The sequence below is a fragment of the Palaemon carinicauda genome, chromosome 20 (assembly GCF_036898095.1).
Source record: "Palaemon carinicauda isolate YSFRI2023 chromosome 20, ASM3689809v2, whole genome shotgun sequence".
Taxonomy (NCBI): domain Eukaryota; kingdom Metazoa; phylum Arthropoda; class Malacostraca; order Decapoda; family Palaemonidae; genus Palaemon; species Palaemon carinicauda.
Window position 1 is genome coordinate 64,070,387 of NC_090744.1, and position 20,000 is coordinate 64,090,386.

General features: G+C 36.7%; 1 protein-coding gene across 1 annotated transcript in view; it reads right to left on the bottom strand.

Moving 5' to 3' along the window:
- Positions 1-20,000, bottom strand: part of ND-42 (NADH dehydrogenase (ubiquinone) subunit ND-42) — a 240,166-nt gene that overhangs the window by 173,295 nt on the left and 46,871 nt on the right. The window contains exon 3 of the mRNA XM_068394630.1: positions 18,625-18,835. Coding sequence (XP_068250731.1) covers positions 18,625-18,835 — 211 coding nt within the window. The remainder of the gene's footprint in view (positions 1-18,624; positions 18,836-20,000) is intronic.

The window sequence follows — 20,000 nt, forward strand, 5'->3', positions numbered from 1 at the left end:
TTAAAACTCGAGACCGTTCAGGAGGTAGCTATCTCTAGTGACGAATATTGCTTGTCTCATAAGAGTGGGTTAGGGGGAGTAACGACAAATGTGAAGTCTAGTTGGGTTAAGATGGGTAGGAATAATAATGCTAATCCGAATAATAATGCTAAGGTGTTTAACAGAAATAATCATGGAAGTAATAATAATCAGGGTAATGCTAATAATAATTTTTCTCCTAACAGAGGTAATAGGCAAAATATATATAATCCAGAGAAATTGAAAACATTGACGTGCTTCTTTTGCAATAAGAAGGGGCACGTAAAGAGCATGTGTTATGCGTTTAGAAAATCCCAAAATGCTAATGTTAGGCCAGTGATGGGCGTGGAAGAGAGAGAGAGAGAGAGAGAACCTACCCCAACAACATCCGCTGATCAATGACTACCTGGTTGTTTTGACAGATATTTGTCCTTCGGTAGTGTCTCCTTCGCCAATTCGTCCGAGAAAAGACGAGTGCGTATTTTGCGTGATACCGGTGCAGCTCAGTCTTTGATTCTAAGGGAGGCATTACCTTGTAATTTTGTACCCAAAAGTGGGGAATTTGTGTTATTGGCTGGTTTTCCTGATTCCGTAAAGTCGTATGCTATTGAAAATTTTAATTTAATCTGCCCTTCCTTTACAGGGAATTTGAAATTGGCCATAGTTGATAAATTCCCAGTTAACGAGGTTGATGTTGTGTTAGAGAATGATGTGGCTATGAAGAATAATAATTGTCCGATATTGATAAACCCTGATAGTGAAGTAGCAGCAGTTACTCGTTCTAGTGCTAGAATTGTTGACGCTGCAGAGTCAACAATTGATGTAGATTTAAGTAGTTTAGATCGTAGTGATAGCCTAGCTGTAGATCTTGGAATGTTAACGGACAAGTTAAATTGGACTACTGAAGAGCTAATCAAAGCCCAGAAAAAGGAGTTTCGGGAACTCCCTATCGAGTCAGGGGAGGTGTCTGATATGACTGGTCCCAAATTTAAGATAATTAATAATATTTTATATAGGTTGAGTATGCCTATGGGGGTGGATAATGTTGATAATGAAATTGTGAAACAGATAATGGTTCCTTTTGGTTATAGGAAGGAGTTAATGTCATTGGCGCACGAAAGTGGTCTGGCCGGCCATTTTGGAATTCATAAAACTTCTTGCAAATTGTTAGGGAATTATTATTGGCCAAAGTTGAAGGCAGATGTAAAGAAGTTTGTCAATAGTTGTGATGTGTGCCAGAGGGTCGGTAAACCCAATCAGCGGATTCCAAAATCGCCTCTATGTCCTATTCCTGTAGTTTCCGAACCTTTTAAGGAAGTCCTTATTGATGTGGTTGGACCATTACCGAAGACGCGTAGTGGTAATGAGTATATTTTGACAATCATGGATAGGATGTCTCGATATCCCGAGGCAATACCACTACGTAAAATAAAAAGTGTTAAAATTGTAGATGTACTAATTGACTTTTTTACCAGGTTTGGGATGCCTAAGATTATTCAATCGGATTGTGGTTCTAATTTTGTTAGCAGGTATTTCAGAGATAAAATGGCAGGTTTAAATATAAAACATGTGACCTCTTCTCCATATCATCCAGAAAGCCAGGGAGCTCTGGAGAGATTTTATCAGACCCTGGAATCCATGGTAAAGAAATATTGTTTGAATAATGGTTCTGAATGGGATAAGGAATTACCTTATTTGTTGTTCGCTTTTCGTTCTGTCCCAAGTCAGTCTTTAGGTTTTTCGCCTTTCAGCCTTGTGGTTGGCCATTGTGTTCGAGGTCCTCTTGATGTGGTTCGTGAGTCTTGGGAGGGAGACGTCCCTGAGGTTAATTTATTGGATTGTGTGTCTAATCTAGGCGATAAATTAACCAAGGCTTGGAAATTTGCGGGTGAAAACTTATTATGTAGCCAAAAAAGAATGAAGTTCTTTTTTGATAGAAGGTCCAAGGCACGCGACTTTGCAGAAGGCGATAAAGTATTGGTTTTGTTACCCTTCCCAGGGAATCCATTGAAAGCTTCTTTTTCAGGTCCTTGGAAAATTTTGAAAAAAGTAAGTGAAGTTAACTATTTAGTGGAGACACCTCAAAGAAGGAAACCTTTTCAACTGTGTCATGTAAATATGTTGAAAGCTTATATGGAACGGGAAAAAGTCATTCCGGTGGCAACTATTGGGAACACGGTAGATTCTGAGAACAATAACCATTTTTCTTTTTCAGAGGGGGAGGGTATTGATGATAATTGTTTTAATGGATGTGAATGGCGGTCGGATAATAGAAAGTCTTTGAAAAAATTTTCGGGAGTAATTTCACATTTAGGTAAGGAAGAACAAAGGTCTTTGAAAAATTTAGTATCTAATTATAAAGAATTATTTTCGGATGTACCGGGTAGGACTTCGGTCCTTGAACATGATGTAGAGGTAGGTAGCGCCACTCCTGTGAAACAATCTCCTTACAGGTTGAATCCTTTCAAAAATGAGGTTGTAGCAAAGGAAGTGGATTATATGCTAAAACATGACCTAATTGAACCTAGTCAAAGTCCTTGGTCATCACCTGTTGTATTGGTAAAGAAATCCGACGGTGATTTCAGGTTATGTTTTGATTACCGTAAGTTGAATGAGTTATCTAAATCTGATTGTTATCCATTACCTCGAATTGAGGATTGTATTGATCGAATGGGGAAGGCCAAATACATTAGCAAATTCGATTTGTTGAAAGGTTATTGGCAAGTTCCTCTTTCAAAGCGGGCAAGGGTCCTGTCTGCTTTTGTAACACCACAGGGATTGTTTCAATGTAAAGTTATGCCGTTTGGAATGAAGAACGCGGCTGCCACCTTTCAGAGGTTAATGAATACTTTAGTCCATGGTTTAGAAGGATGTGTTGTGTATATTGATGATATTGTTATTTATAGCGATGATTGGGAAACCCATTTAAAACGTATTAGGGCACTATTTGAGGTGTTGAAAAAGGCAAATTTGGTAATTAATTTAAAGAAAAGCGATTTCGCAAAGGCGAAGGTGGTATATTTGGGTCATAAGGTTGGTAATGGTAAAGTTGCTCCTAAGCAGGCCAATATCGAAAGTATTGAAAACATGGTAGTCCCTAAATGTAGGAGGGATGTCAGAAGATTCCTTGGTTTGAGTGGGTATTACCGAAGGTTTGTTAGGAATTTTTCAGATATAGCCGATCCGTTAACAAATCTCTTGAGAAAGAAGGTAGCATTTGTCTGGACGGATGAAACGCAAAGGGCTTTTGATAATTTAAAAAGTTTTAATTAATTTCCCTTTCTTGAGAGCTCCTGATTTTGACCTTCCTTTTTTCTCTTGCCACGGATGCAAGTGACGTTGGTGTAGGAGCGGTGTTGTTGCAGAATGACAAGCAGGGAGTTTCTCATCCTGTCGCATTCTTTTCAAAAAAATTGTCCCCCGCCCAACGTAGGTATTCAACTGTGGAGAAAGAGACTCTTGCGTTAATATTCGCTATTAATCATTTTCAGGTTTATCTCTCCTCCTCAGATACACCTATTAAGGTCTTGACAGATCATAATCCCCTGACCTTCATCAGCAGATACAAGAATAAAAATCAACGATTGATGAGGTGGAGTCTCATGCTGCAAGAATGGAATTTAGAATTTTCACACATCCCAGGAAAAGATAATATTGTTGCCGATTTTCTCTCTCGCAGCGTTGAATATTAGTTGATAGACAGAGGGCTATGCAGTTATTAAAGGTGGTATCTGTATCGTTCTAATTATGGTGTGTGTGCTGTTGAAGTGGGCACGTAGTGAGTAGAAGTAAATGTATATTTAAGATTTATTAATCATGGTTTGTTTATAGAAGACTATAATGTTTTGGGTATATATGGGATCTTTAAGGTTAAAAGGTGAGGGTGATCACTGGTACTTTCTAATGATTGATTAATTAGATGGGTCATGGGCTCACGGGTCTGTAGCACAACACAGCCGTTTTTTAGGCGCTACAGGCTGGTGTATGAGTGGTACCCTAGACTGAGTTAAGGTTAATCTACTAAGGTTTAGAGGTGTCAGGTACGATAAGGTTTATAATAAGCTAAGAAAAGAGATAGGCACTAATCTGGTATTCTGTATTTTCAGGCTAATAATTACGCTTCATCGAGTTTGTTTGTTTGTTTGCGCAGGGGAGTCTTGTGGTGGTCTTCTCTGTGTCGTTCGGTGTGTGTGTATGTATTGGACACTATGGTGATAAGTGTGATATATAACACTGAAATAGACAGTGGTTTTTGTGATCAACATTTATTTTTAGTGAGTGATGTGTATCCCTGAAAAGGAACAGTGTATTGAGTGTGGAAAAGGTTATAGCTTTTGGACTATATATACAGAATCCGGTTGTTAGTGCAATGACTCTTAATTAAGTTTATTAATGATATGAGTGATGTGAAATTTTTAGGTTGGGTACCTATTTATCGAATGGTGATGTTTTGGTTTTCTGGTTTTGGAAAGTTTACTTGTGATTAATTTAGGTTTAAGATTTCTTTTTAGTATTGGTTATATATTCCTATCCTTGTGAGCTGCAGACCTTGGCACTTGCCCCCCTCTTTCCTTTTGTTTGTCATGTTTTTGCAGTTTGTTTAATAATCATTTTTGAGTGTTTGTTTAATATTTCAAATTTTTGAGTGTTGGTTTAATATTTCATTATGTGATAACCTGTACGTTGTAATTCAAATCACTTTAAAAAAAAAAAAAAAAATTGAATTTCTTTTTTGGTTGGGTGAGGAGGTGTAATATTATTGCTATATATTTCTAAATTATTTAAGTTTTTATAGATGTATAAGGTTAATTATACTGTAGACTTATTGTTTCCTGCTTTAATTGTTTGTCTTTTCACTGGTGGTTATGTTAGTGGTTATAATGGACTAACGGCTGTTTTATATTTTCAAGTGGTGTTGGTTACGTGGTTGCGCTCCTGCGTGAACGGAGTTTTGGAGGGGCTTTTTTTGAGGATGGTTCCTTAGTGTGTTTCTGAGCCTCCAACCTTGTAGGGCACGACATTTGTGATTGGATCTATATTATTCCACGCCTTTGCAGAGCCACATTGTGAAGCTGTTGAGCTTGTTTTGGATATCCTTTCTCTGCAGCAAGGACGTTTCATCCTACATTTTGTGTACTGCCCTTGGTTCAGTAAAAGCCAAGGGGACCTCTCTGTCCCAAGGTAATAATATTTATACCTATCTAAGTATCGTGATCACGACCTGTGATAGTCAGCTGACGTCATTACTGGAGCTTGTGAAAGCCTTTCAATCAAACCAGCCATCGTCCACTAGATAGGGATATTTAGTTTGTATTTGTTAGGATGTTCTCACTTTTCATTGGCCTTCTCCTTTCTGGACCCTCTCTCCATTTAGTATGCATGTGTTGATGACCTTTCTGTAATCGTGTATTTGTTTTCTTTTACAGGGAGTTAAGATTGAGTGTGTATCCTTTATTAATGTATTATTGTGGTTCAGTTGTTATTTCTGTCTAGTTATTATGTATTAAAATTAAGGAAATTTTTGTGGTATTTTCTTTGTCCCCTTGAGTTGACTTTGCACTCGTATTGATGTTTGGTTACTATTCCACCTTTAGTGGACTTAGTACTGTATGATGGTGAATACTATTTGATAAGTGTAGTGTTTTGAGTGGTGGTCAAAGCCAGCCATCACAATATATATATATATATATATATATATATATACATATATATATATATATATATATATATATATATGCATATATATATGTATATACTCTATATATATATGCATATATATATATGTAATAATTAGAATAGTTAATATTACATGTTTAAAACAAATGACGTATATGTCATGTTGGTTGAAGGAGCTAACCCTGGGACTTGCTGTAGTCATTCAAATCGTAAACAGGACATACAATGCAAACCTCAGCAATTTGACATTCTTCTTAACGTCAACACATTGTCTCAAGCGTGTGAAAGTTTGTGACGTCACTGGATGCAGGTGTCTTCCGAGTTTGTGACGTGACTAATATAAACTGAGCATACGATATCTGTGATATCGATAATTTAGTCAGTTCATATCTATACTTCACCAGAATTGGTCATCTGGACCAACCCAGCTTCCTCCAGTGATGGAGATGTTTAACTCTGTTGTTTTTATAGAATAAATACTTAAAAACTATTAAGATGTATTCAGTTATCCATTTTTACATACATCTGAAACAACACATACTCAATGTGTGCTTATAACAGTAGCACGCCAATAAATGGTGGCAGCGATTAAACTCTAAGACAGCGATTAAACTCTAAGACAGCGGTTAAACTCTAAGAATTAGAGAAAAATCTTCAAGACTTCAAAATAATAGCTGTAAAACCAGAGAAATATCTTCAAAACTTCAACATAAAAGCTGTAAAACCAGAGAAAGATCTTCAAGACTTCAAAATAAAAGCTGTAAAACCTGAGAAAGATCTTCAAGAACTCAACATTATCTACAGGAATCTACAATTTTGACTAAGTATTATAGTCCAACGAAACAGCTAACATCAAAAAATGTTAGAATACAACCTGAATCTTCAATCAACATCATAGGAAACCCAAGGACTGGCGTTCAACAATTGCAAAACATATCCAGGAAGAACTACATTCAACAAGAAACTAGAACGAGACATCGCTAACAAAACATCAAGAGAGAGAGAGAGAGAGAGGACGTGTCGACATCATATATAAGCTAAGTACAGATTTTTTCAATTCATTCCAGTTTGGGCAGTGAAGTGTAGTTATCAAGAGTTGTTAGTCGATTATTACTGGGGTGAGTGAATTGCTAAACTTAGTTAAAAGGAAACTCCGAATTCTCATTTAGAATTTTTCTTTCTTTGTGCTAATTCCTTTTTCTTTCAGAAATTCTCGGGAAATGTTTTGAGATTAGTAACATTGTTGGGGGAATTTTATTATACATATGCGTTTACGCAGTGGGCATCTGTACTCATATAGATATTTTGATAGAATTGCAAGGGGTCAAAGAGATAGAAAAAAAAAAATACAGCAGTCATGGCTCCTCCTGTCAGCCCTTCCCCTGGACCTAGTGGTGTAGGCCAGACTAATCCTCCTCCAATTGTGACGCTTGTAAATGCCAGGTCAGCAATCCTTCCTTTTCAAGGTCGGGTCAACGGGTTCTTGCCACAAAATGTGGAGTCATGGATTTCATCCGTCGATGCCCATTTAAATGCCAAACAAATCGTAGACCCTTTTGTACAATTACAAGAAGCTAAAAGTTTTATAGATTTTTCTAAGGGGGATGCGAGTGCGTATTTAAGAGGTGTTTCATTTCAAGAAGCAGTTACTTGGGATGATTTCAAAGTTAGGTTACGCGCGATCTATGAGGGTGAGGAAGCCTTGGATGTAGTATTAACGTTACGAAATACACTTAATCAAGCCACTATGAATCGGCTTAATGTTATTGAGAGAGCAGCTCTCATAGCTGATAGGCTTAACGAATATCAGGACATTTTAGGTAATTCCACTTGGGTTACTAACGATAACATCTCCGTGAAAGATTTTTTGCGATTAATGTATTTGACTTGCATGACACTTATGTTGCCTGAAGCTTTAGTGCGGTGTTTTGATAAGAAGTTAACGCCTGCAAGTACGGAATTGGATGTCTATAAACAGATAAAGAAACACATGTCCAAGTGTCCAGATCTCGATCCCGTGTTAACTCAAGTTTTTGCAAAGAATTAAACAAAACCACAAACAGTGAACGTAGTTAACAGTCCAGTAGCGGGGAGTGACGTGTTACAACTGCAAACGTCAAGGTCACATAAGCGCAGACTGTAGAACGAAATTTTGCTCAATTCACAACACTGCAACGCATTCTTATAGTCAATGTTACTCGCGTAAGAGACAACAATATCCCAGAAATACACAGTCAATTCCACAGTTAGTTCCATATGGAAATAAAAAGAAAAATCCTCATTTTAACAATAAGAAGAAACAACCAAATGTCAATGCAGTTCAGAGTCCGAAACAAACAAACACTTCTTCAAATATCGCTGAGCCTGGGCCGTCAAACCAGACCTCGCAAGGTCAGACTAATTTTCAGAATGTGCAGAGCAAAGCAAATACCACATAGTTGACTCTAGAGGGGAAGAGAGTGATGTTGGGTCAAGGTCATTCATGTCAACATCAATAGTATTGAATAATCAATTTAATGTTTTATCAGATAATTGTGAGACAATAGATTTTCCTATGAAACACACGGCCGAATTAAGTAAAACAGTGCATGCTCCCGTAGATTTGCAACGAATTCATACAATAATAAGCCAAAATGAGTTACGGCCAACCTTATATGCTGTAAATTTAGAACACAAATCCTTTACGTTATTTTTTGACTCTGGTAGTCCACGTAATATTATGGATTTGAAGACGCATCATTTGTTGTTTTCGAACTTTCCGATTGAAAAATCAGGAATTAGACTTTCAGGTATAGGAAATAATGAATTAAACGTCATAGGCATAACTCATATTCAGTTCAGAGTCGGTAATCGCACGTTTGCCAATACATTTGTTGTTGTAAAAAACCTTAATATGTATCCAGCTGTAATTATAGGATACCCATCTATGGGAAATCAAAACATTATCTTAGCTCCTGCCAAGCACGGCGTGTATATCAAAGGGAAATTCTATAAGTCTTCTAATACCTTAAAATCAGTTTTGGATAAAAAGGAGACGACAAATGTAACCGTAACGTACGTTGAAGAACCAATAACTTGTCTCACTAATAAAGAAATAATATACGCGACCCAGCAGAATTCTCGTTCACCCGTAATATCATCTTGCACGCAATCTATCGAACCAAACATACCTTCGAATTTAATAGTGCAAATAAAGAAAACACTACCGGGATCTGAAATATTAATCCTTTCCGATACTTTGAAAACTAACGGATTGTCTGTCACACAAGCTATTTATACAGTAGGCTCACATCAGCAATGTAATATCGAAGTCTGTAATAATTTAAATAACACTTTAGTAATTCACAAAAATCAACATATCTTGGATGTAGAAGTTTATAAACATCGTATTCTTACCGTTGCTGAAATCAATCACTCTCAATCAGTTGCGGATGAATCCCTTTTGCGATCTATTAAAAATAAAATCAGTAAGGACATTCAAGACGAAGAAATTCAGCAGAAAATTTTTGAACTTTTAACTAAATATCAAGATGTCTTTTCCACTACGGATGGATCCTTAGGAAAAACAGATGTGATCGAGCATCAAATAAGGTTAAAGGACAAGCAGAAAATTATATATGTACCCTCGTACAGACTCCCTATGAAATTCCAGAATGAAATAAATGATGAAGTAGGTAAAATGTTAGAGGAAGGAGTCATTAGAAAATCAAACAGCCCTTATAATTTTCCTTTAATAGTTGTACCGAAAAAGATCGAACATGGCGTATCTGCGTCGACTTTCGTCGTCTAAACGAGGAAACGATCCCTGATCGATTCCCAGTGCCATGTACTGACGATATTTTGTCTTTGTTAGGTCAGAATAAATATTTTACCAGTTTGGACTTACTTAAAGGCTTTCACCAGATATCATTAGAAGAAGATAGTATCCCATACACAGCCTTCAGCACAGCCAGGGGACATTATGAATTTTTACGGATGCCTTTTGGTTTACGTTGTGCTCCTATAACATTTACAAGAATGATTAACATAGTGTTTGGAGATTTGTTAGGGGATATATTGCATGCCTATATGGATGATCTTGTAATCTTTTCCAACACCTTAGAAGAACATCTACGTAAGTTAGAACTAGTACTACAGAGATTAAGACAACATAACTTAAGGGTAAAGATTAGTAAGTGTGAATTTTTCAAAACAGAATTAATATATTTGGGTTTCATGGTGTCAAGCCAAGGTCTTAAAGTAGTCCATGATAAGGTGTCGGCTATACGTAATTTTCCCATACCTACTAATGTCAAGGGAATACAGCAATTTCTGGGTTGTAGTGGATATTACAGGCGTTTTATACGCAACTATTCAATAATAGCCGCTCCTTTAACTGATCTTACGAAGAAGGGCGTAGATTTCATATGGTCTGAGCAACATCAACAGGCGTTTAATACTTTGAAAGATGAACTGTGTAGTTCTCCTATCTTAAAATTTCCTGACTTCGGTAAGGAATTCTTCATTGCAACAGACGCCTCAGACTTAGGAGTAGGAGGGGTATTGCTTCAGCAATATGATAAACAATTTTTCCCGATAGCTTTCTATTCTCGAAAATTGAGAACTTCCGAAAGTAAGTATGCAGTAATAGACAAGGAAGGACTAGCTATTGTTAATTTGCTAGTGCATTTTAAGTTCATAATTTACGGTTATCCCGTTAAGGTTCTTACTGACCATAAACCACTAACAGAGTTCTTTAAAGGCTTCAATCACAGCCCTAAACGAACTCGGTGGCATTTGATCATTCAAGATTTTGGCGCAAGAATCGGGTATTTACCTGGGAAAGCAAATATCATTGCGGATGCATTATCACGCAACCCCGTGTCATCTTGTACGGAGCCTTTAGCTGAATTAATAGATATATCAACATCCATGCCTATTGTAAAAACAATATCTGAACAAGAAGATTTAGGCTGGAGCGCTGAATTGTTACAGAATGAGCAAAGAAAAGATCAGAAAATAGAAACAATTATAAATGCTTTGAAAGGCAATCATAAAGAAAAGGAATATATAAAGTATAAGCAGCAGAATTATATAATCAAAGATAATATTCTGTGTAGGACTGTGACAAGGAAAACCCGCAATACACCACATGTAACTAACGACCAGGTAGTAGTACCAATCTCATTTATTTCCACTGTCCTGAATTAGTTGCATTCAAATCCATTACATGGACACCCTGGGTTCTCATTAATGTCACAGAAAGCCAAATCATTGTTTTATTGGCATACAATGCTTACAGATATAAAAAGACACATAGCTAATTGTCGCACATGTCAGGAAAACAAAGGGCATACGAAAACACCTGTCAGCCTAGGAGCTTATCCTGTGCCCAATCAACCCTTTGAAAGAATACATTTAGAATTGTTAACAGGATTTTACGAGTCAGACAGAGGAAATAAGCACCTCTTAGTAATTATAGATGCTTTAACTCGATATACAGAACTAATAGCGCTTAAAACTAAAACTGCAATTGAATACGCTAGGAAGTTTTACGAGTGTTACATTTGTAAACATGGAATTCCACACATGATAATCTCAGACTCGGGTGGTGAATTTAATAATCACTTTCTTACCTCATTGTGTGAATTCCTCAACATAAGGAAAATTAATACCATGATATATCACCCAGAGTCGAATAGGCTAGTGGAAAGAGCAAATAGGAAGATATTGAATATATTGAGGGTAACACAAGGGGGATCAGACCCCAACTGGGATATTGCAATACCGGCGGCACTGAGTACTCTGAATCATTCATATCATATATCAATTAAAATGTCACCGCATGAAGCATTGTATGGTAGGCCTACCCCAGTTAGAACACCTTTCCATGTATTAACGCCTACAACTAATCTATCAAATCCTTTAAAAGAATGTATAAATGCAAGTATAAGTCGATATGATATCCTTCGAAAGAATTTAGAAGAATCACAAATCATAATGAAAAGGAATCATGATAAAATAGCGAAACCAACTAAAACATATACCGTGGGTGATAACATCTATATTCAAATCAATGTCCGAAAAGGGCTCAATTATAAACTAACACCTAAGTTTGAAGGCCCATTTAACATTTTGGAAACATTAACGGCCAATAGGTTTAGAGTTCAAAACGTATCCCAACCCACGGATGAGAGAATAGTACCATTGGCTCACATAAGAAATTAAAAAGAAAAGAGAGGAAAAGAAGTGAAGGAAAATTTTATTTTGTTTTGTGTGATTAAAAGTTTTCTTTTTAATACAGGAGTAATTACATATATTTTTTCTCGTTACAGGTTTCCAAGATGAATTTTTTGTTGTTGGGAGTGATATTGTTCGCTCAGACATTTTTCTCATATGGGATGAGCTCTAAGACTAAAAATATATATTTTAAATATGGCAATATAGTTGAAAGACAAGAAGACATTTTTATTACATCAACCAACGTAATTGTCGAAGTGCATATGCAAGCAATTTTTCTTCAAGAGAATGATGTTATTAGCTTAAGAACCGCCATTTCAAGGTTTTCTGCATCATTGGATGAGTTGCATAGAAGACATTTTCATTTGACTACAAAGAGTTTGCTTGGATCAACATTAAAAGTTCCAGAGATGCTATCTGATGACTTGAAAAATAAGACTGGCGAGACAGGATCTTTGGCTTATGACCTTTTGATGTGGACTGTAGGACACGAACATAAAGAAAGACGGAATCCGTTTATTTATGCTGCATTAAGCATCTTTGGGTCTGTTGAAAGTTTAGGTCTAGGAATTTCCAATCGTCTTAAAATTAGTAATCAAAATAAGAAAATTGAGTTCTTGACTCATAAAGATGAATTGATTATGTCAGAACTAAGGAATCAGTTAGCTTCAATCAATAAAATTATGGATTTGTTAAATGAACATTCAGATAATATCGTTCAAATTATGGAAGTACAGGATTTGTTGGCAACATTAACGTATTATGATTCAAAGATAGATCACATACATAACAGAATTACACATTTCATTGAGAAATCCAAGGATTATGTAGAAGCTATCACGTTTGCAACTAAAGGTGTATTGTCGCCCCATTTGTTGCCTATAAGTTACTTAAAATTAATTCTGAAGAACGGAAGGGATAAACTAGGCTATGTTCCTTTGTTAGACGAACATAGGTTAGAATTTTATTACAGCCTAATTACAGTAAACGTAGATAATAACAAGATTAGGATTACAATTCCCTTTGATTCTTCTGATGCCTGGCAATCTTACAGGATATCACCATTTCCGACTTTCATGACGAATCACTCAAATCCAGTAATATCCAGTTTGACAGGACACGTATTGATTTCCCCAGACAAGGAAACATATACGGTCATTAAAGACTTAAATCAATTAACTCACTGTTCAGACGCAATGGATAGAAAAATATGTACAGCTGACTCATTTGAATTCCATAAAAACTTAATGGATTCATGCGAGTTAGGTATAGTGCTAGACGGTGCTCTCTCCCATACAAGTGAAAATTGTCTGGATAAGCTTTATCCCTTTGACAATAATGAGTTCAATTGCAGACTGAACAATGGCTCGTGGATACGATACGACAAGGACGGCTTCAATGTATCATGCCCTGACGGATCCACGTCCTTCACCCATATCTTCGTCGCAGCAGATGGTTGTGTCGGGACTTCCCCGAATTCCATGGTGACTGGTCTACGGACAATCATCAGAGAACGAGCCTACTTCGCGAACTTCACGTGGACCTCTACAATACCAGCACTTCCTCTCCCGTACAACAGACAAGTTGCCAAGCGGTTGATGAAAATAACCGAAATGGACCACCTGTCACCGACTTATAAGGAAATTCTTCACCCCATACTACTAGCTGGTTTGAGTATCACGGTGGTGATATTTATCGCCGTGAACATCCTTGTTTGGCGTAGGTTACGGCACAGCAAGCAGCTAAAAAGGAACGATTCGCTTAGTCCCGACAATACGCCCTATCTGATTCAATTCAAAGCCGTTTGAGTGGCCACCTCATTCGCTAAAGGAGTAATTTGTCGGGAAGAGTTTGTATGAAAAGCTGATTAGTACGCTAGTAATATGTAATTAAAGAAATTTTCTACATTTGCATTGTTAAAAATACATTTAAAACAACATTTAAAAAAAAAAAAAGATATAAATCATTTTTTCTCTCGGCATCTAATAAAAATATATAAGCTGGAATGTTAAAAAAGAAAAGAGAAAAAAAAAATAAATAAAATATATAACAGAATCTATGGGCATCTAATAAAATATATCAGCCCTATATATAAATATATATATATATGTACGAAACCGTGGTACGTGTACGTACCAGGAATTCGTGTTTGTGCACTAATAATTGAGTATTATGTTTCTGACAAAGGTAACAATTATTCTTTATCAAGTTACCGAATCATATGTAAGTCAGAAGTTTTTTTTTTTGGTACCATATAATCATTTGCTAGCAATGTACCATATATATGATCTTGGTTTTATCATGCATTTTTCTTTTTGCTTTGGTAATATCTTTTTTATAGGCATTATTGTTATTGTTTTTTAATGTGCCTATTTGGACATTCGTCCTCGGTTGATTATGGCTAAAGTTAAACAAAGAATATTACGTATGTCCAGTCACACCTAATAACCATGTTTTGGCTTGTTGTTAAATTTTTGTAAAAAAATTGAGATAGCTGGCCGAGCTAATGTAATAATTAGAATAGTTAATATTACATGTTTAAAACAAATGACGTAATATGTCATGTTGGTTGAAGGAGCTAACCCTGGGACTTGCTGTAGTCATTCAAATCGTAAACAGGACATACAATGCAAACCTCAGCAATTTGACATTCTTCTTAACGTCAACACATTGTCTCAAGCGTGTGAAAGTTTGTGACGTCACCGGATGCAGGTGTCTTCCGAGTTTGTGACGTGACTAATATAAACTGAGCATACGATATCTGTGATATCGATAATTTAGTCAGTTCATATCTATACTTCACCAGAATTGGTCATCTGGACCAACCCAGCTTCCTCCAGTGATGGAGATGTTTAACTCTGTTGTTTTTATAGAATAAATACTTAAAAACTATTAAGATGTATTCAGTTATCCATTTACATACATCTGAAACAACACATACTCAATGTGTGCTTATAACAGTAGTACGCCAATATATATACTGTGTATATATATATATATATATATATATATATATATATATATATATATATATATATATATATATATATATATATATATATATGCAGTGGTACCTCTACAAACGAATTTAATCCATTCCACAACCGAATTTGGGTGTAGAAAATGTTCGGCTGTAAAAACGAATTTTCCCATAAGAATACATTGAAATAGGATTAATCCATGGTTGAGCCCAAAAACCTATGATAACTCCTTAATAAATTACTACACATAATTAAACATGACAATAATGCACACTAAATTAGATAATAAACATGTAAATAAGAATAATTATAAAGAAATAATAAATAAGAAAGGGGTTTTTAGCGTCACTTTACCTTAGAAGTCCAGCGCAGGTGTCGGTCTTGCTACGCAGAGAGTAGACGGACGGGCGGTGAGGAGGTAGAGAGGGTGACTACGATAAAATAACTTATTCTAACTTACACTAAGTGAACTTTAACCTAACTTCGCTCATTTTTTTTTTTTTATTTTTTTATTTTTTATTTTTTTTTACATTTTCTTTTTCTCTTTTAGATGATTATTTTAATCACTTTCACTCTCTACACTTAAAATTGATTTAATTTTCTTCTCTTCACTCTTTGCCATTTTCTTTGAACCACTTCCTTCCTCTTCATTACGAGTTCGCTTCGTAGTTTTTTCAAGAAGCTATCGATAGAAAGTTGCTTGGTACGGCTTTTCAGAATGTTTCGAAAATGAGTTAGGCAAACATCATCGAACTGTGCAACTACACGACAAACCTGCAATTTTTTTGGATGCTATTTTTCGATGAAGTCGACCACGTCTTGATATTTTCCTAACACCTCTTTTATTTGCGCCGAACCTAACACATGTTCTACCTCCTCGATCCCTTCCTCGTCATCACTCATGTGCTCAGACATAGCATGGAGTTCCTTGAGCTCCTCTGTAGTAAGTTCGTCGTGATGTACGGCGACGAGTTCCATGATGTCATCTGCGTCGACCTCCAGACCCATGGACTTGCCAAGGGAGACAATTTCCTCTACGTCTTCCGCTGCACCCACGACGGGATCAGGTTCGGGGTCAAAACCTTCAAAATCTCTGGGAAAAACTGCATCAGGCCACAGCTCCTTCCAGGCAGAATTGAAGGTTCGTTGAGTTAATCCCACCCAAGCCTGATCTATGATCTTCAAGCAGTGCATGATGTTGAAGTGGCTTTTACAAAATTCACGCAAAGTTAAGTTTGTGCTTTGCGTGACATTAAAGCACTGCTTGAATAGGTGCTTGGTGTAGAGGTTCTTGAAGTTTGAGATGACGTGCTGGTCCATGGGCTGGGGGATAGAGGTGGTATTCGGTGGAAGATACAGTACTTTTATGAACTTAAATTCTTCAAAGATATCATCTTCGAGTCCCGGGGGGGGGGGGGGGGGGGGGGTGCATTGTCAAGGCATAGCAGGCACTTTAAAGGCAATTTCTGCTCATGAAGATACTTCTTCACAGAAGAACCGAAAACTTGATTAACCCATTGGACAAAGAACTGCCTAGCGACCCAGGCCTTCGAGTTGGATCGCCAGAAAACATGAAGCTGGTCCTTATCCACATTCTGTGCCTTAAAAGCCCTAGGGTTCTCCGAATGGTAAACCAGTAAGGGCTTGACTTTAAAGTTCCCGCTAGCGTTGGCACATAGGGCAAGAGTCAACCGATCCTTCATTGGCTTATGCCCAGGCAATTTCTTCTCTTCGGCGGTGATGTAGGTTCAACTGGGCATCTTCTTCCACAACAGCCCGGTTTCATCACAATTGAACACCTGCTGCTCTACGTAGCCTTCTTCCTGCACGGTCCTTTCAAAGCTCTTCACAAAGTCAGCTGCAGCCTTTGTGTCCGCACTAGCAGCCTCTCCGTGGCGAACAACTGAATGAATCCCGGACCGTTTCTTAAATTTTTCTAACCAGCACCGAGATGCCTTGAAATCGTCTGAGGAACGTTCGGTTGAACTCTCCCCAGCATCACCCCCAGAGCTCGCCTCCTTCAAGTCAGTGAAGATGGCGTGCGCCTTCTCGCAGATGATAGTTTCGGTGATGGTGTCGCCAACAATCTCTCTGTCCTTGATCCAGATTAGCAGAAGTCGTTCCATCTCTTCTATGGCAGGGCTACGACGTTTTGAAATGATGGTAATCCCCTTAGAAGGTTTCACTGCTTTAATGACTTTCTGTTTCAAGATTGTCAAGATCGTCGACATGTTTCGACCACATTCTTTTGCAAGTTCACTCACGCGAACGCCACGCTCATGCTTTTCAATAATTTCTTGCTTTACTTTTAAAGAAAGCATTTCCTTCTTCCTTTTCTCACCACTACCACTTGCGAAACTAAGCCTTTCAGGACCCATGATTTAATTAAAATACAGTAAAAGGATGAACGTAAAAAATCACGATTAAAACACAGTTAATAGCAGAACGCACATGGCACAACCACACGAAGCCGACGGGAACAGAGGAATGACCCAAGCCACGCTAAATGAGGGTCCCTCCGAGGTCAAAGTGCTGCCTTCTATCGGCGGAAATAAGAAATACATCCGGTGCTTTGAGTACCATCTACGCGTAAGGGTATTGTTTACTTCGGGTGTCGAAAAAAAATTCGGGTGTAGAGTAGGAATGTGTTCGAATTGTACTTCGTGTGTCGAAAAATTCGGATACAACCGGTACGACGAAAATTGCTTACTTCATGTGTCGAAATAAAATTCGGGTGTAAAGTCGAAAAATTGCTCGAATTTTACTTCGGGTTTTGGAAAATTTGGATGTAGATACGTTCGTGTGTAGAGGTTCCACTGTGTATGTATGTGTGTGTGTATATATATATATATATATATATATATATATATATATATATATATATATATATATATATATATATATATATATATATATATATATATATATATATATACTGTATATATACACACACATAAAAGAAAAAAAGTAAGTTAAAAGACGAAAATTAATGGCAGTCCAAAATAGGCGAGAAGGAAGAGCATTTACAACCAGTCTCCATCCGAGCCAAAAGTAAAGTGAGCTAAATCACCGGTACAGTATGTGAATGGGAGCGGTAGCAAGCTAACCCCGCTAACTAGCAGTATGGGTAGTTAACCCCTGCTAAATTTTAATGGCTCGTTATTTTAGCTTCGGAGAAAGTAATACCCCTAAATAAATAGCGTAGGTTTGTATTCCAGCTACGGAACAAATGAAGAATATGCAACACATCTTCACAACAATATTATATATCATTCAAATGCTGTAATATTCATAATTTAAATAGATCTCTGGAAATTGGGACATAGGCCCAAGTCTGAATTTAGAGAGGCCATTCAGCGCTGAGGTACAACTGGATGGGGGTAAAATCTGCTGTTGCACTATGAAGTAAAAGATGAAGAGGTTGGAAAGCAGGATGGAAGGAAGGATGTGGGAAGAGGTTAAGTAGAAGACTAAAAAGTGCACCCAGTTGCTGAATGTACGCTGCAGTGGCCCCTTAGTAATGGCTGCAATTCTCTGCTTGACTGACTCACAGCACTGTGCCCTTTCTATATTGACTATCGATTATTCCATAACATTTAATAAAATCCAAAACTATATCATTCAGTTTACAATACAAATTGGCAAATACAAAAAAAATCTAAAGTACCTTTAAAAAAAGCTGCCTACAAATCAATTTCATAAATAAATAGAAAAATAAACTGTAACCTACTTCATTTCCCTGAGGAACTTCTGTTTATATTGCAATTCCATCTGAGAAAGAAACTCGGCAGACAAAACAGATGAATTTATCTCTTGTGGCAGACCCCTTGCCTGGATTTTTTTCAAGGTAACATCAACAGGAACATCCAAGTATACTACCAGATGAGGTCTCATGAGAAGTGGAACAGTCATTCTTCTGCATTCATGATACAGATTAAGAGCTGTAAAATAGAAACATTTATTACAATATCTTATTTCCAAAAGGGCACCTAACCTTAGGCCATTTAATACTTTCAAGAGATAAAAATGAAAAAAAAAATGCTAAACAAAAGCATGCTGAACCAAACATGAAAGCTAATTTCAAAGTAAAAATGATAGTCAGTCACTATATTTAAAAAAGCATTAAGCATACACCTCTTAGACAACAAAGAATTTAAAACATTGATGAAAATTTGACCTTTCATCCTTAATTCAAATATACAGTACCTCAAAACCTTTAACCCTCTCTTACATAATACTGCTCCAGCCTCATGAGTTCAAAGCTCATTTACTTATCTCTTGGTAAAGACTTCAGTGATACAAAATTCATTTATGGAAATTCACATCTGTAATAACAGAATTTTTAGGTCAACATTTACTATGAGACTGGAATAATAATTGAAAATCATAATTTCAAAAGAAAACCAGGAAACAAACTAGATTTATTTTTTCCATTTGAATCGTTCACTCATATACATTACATAGCTTATATTCATGGACCTCAATAATTGCCATTCTCTCTCAATACATTCATATGGTTTCAGAATCAAAAACAAAAAAGTTGTAAATAGATAATTATATGAAATAGAATTTACTCTCCATAAATCAATTTTTGATTGTAGGTTAAGGCTTAAAACACAGTTTTTATTTGATGTGAAGTTGGGTCTTTTATTCTTCTCTACAGTAATAAAGGTAGCCTGGAGTGTCTTCTGACTTTTGGGATACTCTCTCAAAATTATCAAATTGTGAATTACTCGCTTCCAAAGAATTAGTAATATACTGTATTGTTTATTTCATATTACCCAAAATGGGTGAAGGAGTTGGTTTAACACTAAAGCCCCATCATCATACAAAATACTGTCATTAAAAGTCAATGCTACTTGTTGTAGAACAGTATTTAGATCTCATTAATTTTGGGGAATGTCGCGGCGAACATACATGAGACTTCCGCCACAACTTCTTCCCTGAGGATTACAGTTCCATAATTGATGTATTCTCAAGGGCAAATAGTAAAATCATCTAGCATTGTTTCTTGAAGATATGCAACAACAGGTGAATGATCATGAACTAGGAGCTTCAGCTTTTTATACGTAACCCTTAGACTTTGACAGTTCCACTGCAAGATTG